This window comes from Charadrius vociferus, unplaced genomic scaffold, assembly GCF_000708025.1.
Source record: "Charadrius vociferus isolate BGI_N301 unplaced genomic scaffold, ASM70802v2 scaffold321, whole genome shotgun sequence".
NCBI classification, from domain to species: Eukaryota; Metazoa; Chordata; class Aves; order Charadriiformes; family Charadriidae; genus Charadrius; species Charadrius vociferus.
The window spans coordinates 2,377,171-2,383,580 of record NW_009646934.1 but is presented as its reverse complement, the minus strand read 5'-3'; the positions used below and the strand labels follow the sequence as shown (position 1 = coordinate 2,383,580).

Genomic DNA, 6,410 nt, shown 5'->3' with positions numbered 1-6,410 from the left:
AAGATAGAAATCTGATTAGTTCTACCCCATTCATAACTGAGCTAAACTCAGCAGCAGCAATTCATTTGTTCTGCTGTAATAAAAGGGTGCTCTATGCAGAAGTCAAAGCTCAGAGTGACCAAGCAGTTTCAAAACCATCTTCAGAATTGAATCTCTCATGATTTAGGCCTGCCTTCTTGCCATTATAAATTTTAATTAAATATACTTACCCTATCAGTCACCTTTTAAGAGAACAATTGACACAGTTCAATGTTATGTTGATGTCACTTTATTGAACTTTAAACATAAATCCTCTTTAAAAGCCTACTCTGTATTGATTACAGCAATAGGTTACATAGAATGTAGTATGTTATGAAGAGGTTATGCACAGCAGTGGCTCATGCTTTGTGAGAAGCCTGTATTGCCCACTTGCATTCTTATGCCTGACAGGGACAGCAAGACCCAGAAAGAGAACAAGTATTTACAGGTATCTCAGAAAGAATGAAGTTTACAGTTAGAAATTCACATAATATGTACAGTTTTGAACTGTTCAAGTATGTTTCAGTTGGACAAAGTGCTACAGGTCACATAAAAAAACACAGTAAAAACCAAGAGGAACTATTAAGACAAAGACGTGGCAGTCATTTGTGTGCCGAACAACTTCCAGGTGGTTGCAGTATGTGCAAGACCTAGAAGTTGAAAGTATCTGGAGTATTGCCCTGAATTTGGAAAGTGTAGCTGGCAGCAGTAGATTCTGGTACAACATTTTGGTCTTCCTCCTCCTAGAAGAGAAAGAAGAGTTTTGAAAGAGCAGTAGCATTTTAACTTGGTAGTCAGTGCTAGAATAGAAAATAAAAGTGGAAAAAATCATCCTGCAGCCACTTACTTCTGCTGAGAAATATTTCTCTATCAGGGTGGATGAGGCTTTGTACACTTGTTCATTTTCATGTGACTGAAGAGCTTCAATTTTGTCTAGACCTCCACACTCCTCAATCAGGAGGCAAAGTTTTTCAGTCTCATTAATCTTCTCAGCAGTCTGCAAGAGACAAGCATGGGATAACCTCAGGAAAGTTGTATGTCACCAACTACTGGAGAACTATTAGCAACACCTTGGACAATGACCACATACTGCATCCACATACCAAGAAGATATTAGAAATAGCATCCAGAATAACTAGCACAGTTTTACTGTCCTTAGCTGAGAGGAGATTCAGCAGAGGCTCAACAACACCAGCCTGAACGAGATACACAATCTGTTCAGTTGTTCCACCGCTTGTGTAGTTAGTCACAGCCCACACAGCTTCCTTTTGAGATTTGAAATCCCCCTATGAAAGTAAAAAGCAGGGTATTTAAACACAGACAGTAGTAGTAATAGCAAATGCCTCAACAGAATAAATATAGTTTTTGTTTACCTTCCTCAGAATACCAATGAGATAAGGTACAAGACCATGGTCTACAACTCGCTGAATCTGGTCTTGTCGTCCAGCAGTGATGTTGGACATTGTCCATGCTGCTTCTTTCTGAATGTTGCTCTTATGATGAGAAAGGAGACTTGGAAAGACAGATAGTGCTCCTGAGTCAATAACAATCTGCGTCTGCTCATCAGTACCAGTAACAATATTTCCTATGGCTCTTAGTGAAGGAGTCTGAAACAAATATGAAATAGTACTTAGGAAAATGGGTATTGTCTAATCTGTATTTGAACAAATACAGACATACTTGATGCCCCTCCGCTCTAGCTTTCCCGGTTAACAGCATATGCTATGCACTGATGAGTTTTAAGCTCCTCATTAACATTACATATGCAGACATTAACATGCTAAGACTGCACACTTTCCAAGGCCAATCTGCAAACAGCTACCCACAGCAGAGCTTAGGACAAACCATCTCTTAAATGCTAATGTAGTTTTATTATACTATATTATAGTGTATATAGAGCCTTCTTTAAACACGGTCCCTAGAATAAGTATTTGCAATAGTAGTTTAGAGTTAAAAGTAAGCTTTAAAGGACTGTTGTGCTGGCCTGTGTGTTAAATCCAACAATTTAACAAGAAGCTTGATAGTCTTAAACAGCAATAGTCTATGCCTCATGTGGGGCAAGAGGGAAGCTCAAGTCTTACCAGTGCAAAACCTGCAACAATCATCAGATTTACATGGACACTATTCTAAACACAGTTTTATTCATGACTCAAATCAAGCAACAGAAGTCTGCATGTCTGATAGCTTACCATTATTGGCAGTTCACTACATCCCAGGAGTTTCACAAGTTGTGGCACCAGTCCCGTTTTCACTACAACTTCTATCCTGTCATTGGAACCATCTGTTAGATAGGAAAGTGCCCAGCATGTGTCTGCTAACACCTCATGATCATCATGATGCAAGAGCCGAACAAGAGTTGGAAGAATCTGCTCAATAGCTTCTATGGGTGGCGCAGGATTCTTATTACGACACAGGTTTGAGAGGGTCCAAGTAACATTGCGTAAATATCCAGACTGGAAGAATTGAAATAAATGGGTAGCAACTGTTTAGTTACTTGAGCTCTTTTGCTCACTTACTAGTAATTGTAACTTGAATCATACCACACACTTACAGCCAGAGAAGAGAGATCAGGAACAGCTAGTAGACTCAGCAGAGGCGTTATTGCACCAAATTTAATAACCAGATCTCTATAGGTAGAACCATCCCCTAAGAAAATAAGAAAAATAGCCAGGTGAAAACCAGAATAGAAGGATGTGTGTAAATAGAATTATTATGTGTTAAAAGATGAATTCTTCTACCGCTTAATGGCTGGAGAGAAAGAAATGAGGACAGAAGGACTACTGCCATGGTTAAGTCATATGACAAGCATGTGTTTTGCTAATCAAGTTACTGAGGTTTTTTTTTTCTGTTGAAGAGGTAATTTAGTATATGCTTTCTATACAGCTATTTTTAGGGTTCATAACTAAGCAGGGACTTGCATATTTCTTTGAAAACATATCTAAGCCCTACCACTAGAACAGAGCTCTTCCTACAACACAAGACTTCAAATGCATTATAATCATTGGTTGCATGACTGGGTTCTATATTCTACTGCTGAAGGAATGTCAAAGTTTGATTGAATTATTCTATAGCAAGGTACAAAGAGTACTTTACAATTGAGTTTAAAAATCTCCCAAGGGCAAACTTTAAGAAAATCCCAATCAAACAAGGTTTTTATTGAGCTCATTTCTTCTGTGTGAAGATTCACTATTCTCTGTAAGGCATAGCTGTGGGAAACCACAATAATACAGCAAATACAATATTATAATTACATTATTAATTGATGGGGGATTTTTTTTTAAAAGACTATCATCCAACACTGGCAAATCAAGAAATCATGAAAAGTACATGAAAAGCTTCAGTATATAATACTTTCCCATCAGTAAGTAGCTGTTTCAAAGCAAGGAATATTGGCCATCACATACACAGTAACTATATGAGCCATCTGCTTCCTCCCTTCCCCCTTGTAGTTAACACACAGAGCTCATTGATAAGTCAAAAACATCAAGTGAGATGCGTTAAAAAGCCCTATGTTGTAGCACAGTTACATAGCTCTGTCAAGACTGAACTAAAATATGGAAGAAACCTATGTAATGCAACCCACGGGTTGCCAGGTCTTGCAGGAGACATCTTATACCAGGTCTGAAGATTAATTGTCCACAGCATATTCTACATTGCAGAGAAGGTGTTTACTTGAAAAGCATTAAGGAAGGATTCCCAATAAGCTCAGCATGCTACATGCCATGTCAGTAGTAATGTCGTCCTACTTGAAATAAGGGAGCAGATCTGAAAGAGTTGTGTAGCATATTGACATACCTGCAATATTTCCTAATGCCCACACAGCCTGTTCACTGATGTGAGTATGGGGAGAGGCCAGTAGTGAAATAAAGGCTGGAATAGCCCCTCCATCTACTACGGCCTTTGTTTGTTCTGATGTGCCAGAAGCAATGTTGGTAAGCGCCCAGGCAGATTCAAACTGAATAGGACTACAGTCTGCTCTACCCAAGAAGGAGACAAACTTTGGAATCAAACCAGCCCGAATTATATTGTCTATTGGGGGCTGCTTCTCTCTTGAGAGGAGTTTCCTAAGGAGGAAGACAAACAGAAAGCATTATTTTTGCCTGCAGAGATCTGAACAACAGATTTCATTAATCAGTCTAAAAGAAAACATTTAGCATTGCCTTGACATTCAGAGAAAGCAACGCAACAAGACATAAAGGAGAAGTACAGACAAGCTGAACACTAGCTTCCTAAACCTCTGTTAATATTGGTTTTGGCATGTCTTCCCTATATTAGAGGTTCTGTTCAGACTCTGAAATAAAGCAGACCTTCAGGAGCCATAATACATCTGAATTGCTAGAGGTTTCTCAGCAGACAGGTTAACGACTGCCAGAAGCAGCACCGCAGCAATATACAAGCTCGCTAAAAAGATTTTTAGATTTGGAAGCAGAAGGGAAATTCAGTATACTTCAAACCCCAGTCATCTTACTGTTCACATTATTCTAAGGTAGGTCACTGCACTCAAATGTTGTAGTCAAGTGTTAACAGAGTTTAAAGATATCTTATTCTGCTGTAACAATGGGTTTATTATTTTTTACTCCTACAACCCTGAGATTGCCCACTGTCTATTTTGCCACCTCAAAACCACGTTCATAGTGAAATGTTCAGATACTTGAAACATTCAGAAACCACACTATTTTAATAGATTTATGACCGAATTAAGCGTACCTAAACATCATATAGAAGGCTGACTCAGGTTTTGAAAATACTGTCTGATAAAAAGAGCCATAGCTGCTGCCACACCTGGGCTCATAAGCCAATTCTTTTACCTTGTCTAGTAACTGGCTTGCACAGCTGAATTGGTTACCTCTAAACTCCTTACCTGGCAGCTTGAGTAGCCTGTAGCTGAAGCTCCGTATTATTACTATTAACTCCTTTGACTATTTCTTCAACTGTCCAGTGAGCTGAAACCTGTACAATAAAAGAGTTACATGAATGCTTTGTTGGGAGAAGTGTGCGTCTTCATGACCACAGAGGCCTTCTATGCAATACTACAAATAGACTCTAGTTCAAAACCACTTCCTTTATTAAGAGATTATACCATTATGTGATACTTCAAAACCTCATCAGCTACAGCTTTACCTACAGTTATCTGAACTACTGAAAGCTTTTTTTAAATCAGGCGCTTCATACCACTGTTATAGTAGGCTTAAACACAACTAGCTAAGCTACATTTTAAGAGTGTTGCCCATTACCAACTTAAGTCTATGCAACCAAGTCTAACGTATATGTAGTAGCAGTGTGTCCCACACGAAAAAGGATTCATACTAGTGTGGCTGCATGAGCTTATACTGCAAGAACTCCAAGTACCTACTTACCTGATTGCTCCTGTTTTCCTGAAGGGGAGAAGTAGCATCATCTGGTAAAGTGCTAACATTTCTTCTTTTAAGCATCTGGTCATCTTTCTTAGCTTTCCTCAGCTCTACATTGACTTCAATACGCCGCCTTCTCATTTCCTGGAGGATATACATTCACAGGAAGTTCTTGGCTTTTACAACTTACATGTAAAGAGATGATGGCTAGCTAAAATACTAGTTGCATCAAAATACTTACTGTAGTATCCTTTCCTTTGTTCTTGAATCTGTTCAAGCGAGCTGCTGCTGCATTGGCATTCTCATTAGCAGACATCTTGCTTATTAGTTTTTTGAGAGAAATAGATAAAAACAAGCCTGAAAACAGCAAATAATAGACAGCAAGTTTACTCCACAAGAGTTAAATTTAAAAGCTGGGATCAATACTTGAGAATGAGAGACACTTGCCCATATTATAAACATTAGCAGCCTTTGTCTTGATTGAAGATGTTAGTAACGTAAAAGCTGTCTCTTTAAATGCTTAGGTATTACAGCAAGCTCTAGCATTAACACAAAAGCAATAAACACACACATCATTTTATAACACCTCCAGCCACAAACATTATAAGAGCCATTGTTTTTAGGAGCAAGACTGACCGTTGTTCCCATAGACAGCATGTGTACTTTTAAAGACTACTTCCACTCTGTCATATACCTGCATTGCACAGGCAACCCATCCGGTCCCACCCCGACCCCTTTTGATGGAACAACGGGATCGCGCACCGGGAATGCCCGCCGGGGGGACTTGCTGTGCCGGTGCAGCCAGCAGCACACAGTAGCAGCTACACTGGTAACACAGGCAAGGCCCCGCACCTCGGCCAGCTCCAAGGTGACCCACTGCATAAGGAACGGGTTACGTTTCGCCCACAACTCAGCCAGAACATGCAGTTCGCTTTGGGACGCGCCAGCCCCGCTCCAGGCAGTGACCTGTGACCTCAGAGACCCGAAAGGCTCCGGAGGGAGTCCCTCGTAGGGCCTGCCCAGCGGCCGACGGAGCCCAGC

At 40.1% G+C, this 6,410-nt stretch overlaps 1 protein-coding gene across 1 annotated transcript; it reads right to left on the bottom strand.

The window, feature by feature from the left end:
- Positions 1 to 668: 668 nt before the first annotated feature.
- Positions 669 to 5,720, bottom strand: KPNA2 (karyopherin alpha 2 (RAG cohort 1, importin alpha 1)). Its single transcript, XM_009894782.1, has 10 exons — positions 5,611 to 5,720; positions 5,376 to 5,513; positions 4,880 to 4,968; positions 3,814 to 4,082; positions 2,570 to 2,664; positions 2,208 to 2,471; positions 1,392 to 1,625; positions 1,122 to 1,304; positions 866 to 1,015; positions 669 to 761 (listed from the first exon to the last, which is right to left on the bottom strand). Exons 1-10 carry the CDS (start codon positions 5,683 to 5,685, stop codon positions 669 to 671), a joined length of 1,590 nt encoding a protein of 529 aa, XP_009893084.1. The 5' UTR covers positions 5,686 to 5,720.
- Positions 5,721 to 6,410: the final 690 nt, after the last annotated feature.

Coding starts and splice junctions, on each gene's coding strand:
- KPNA2 (XM_009894782.1), bottom strand. CDS start 5,685: ATGTCTGCTAATGAGAATGCCAATGCAGCAGCAGCTCGCTTGAACAGA. Junction 5,514..5,610: donor ACAAAGGAAAGGATACTACA/GTAAGTATTTTG, acceptor TATATCCTCCAG/GAAATGAGAAGGCGGCGTAT. Junction 1,016..1,121: donor CTATTTCTAATATCTTCTTG/GTATGTGGATGC, acceptor TGTCTCTTGCAG/ACTGCTGAGAAGATTAATGA.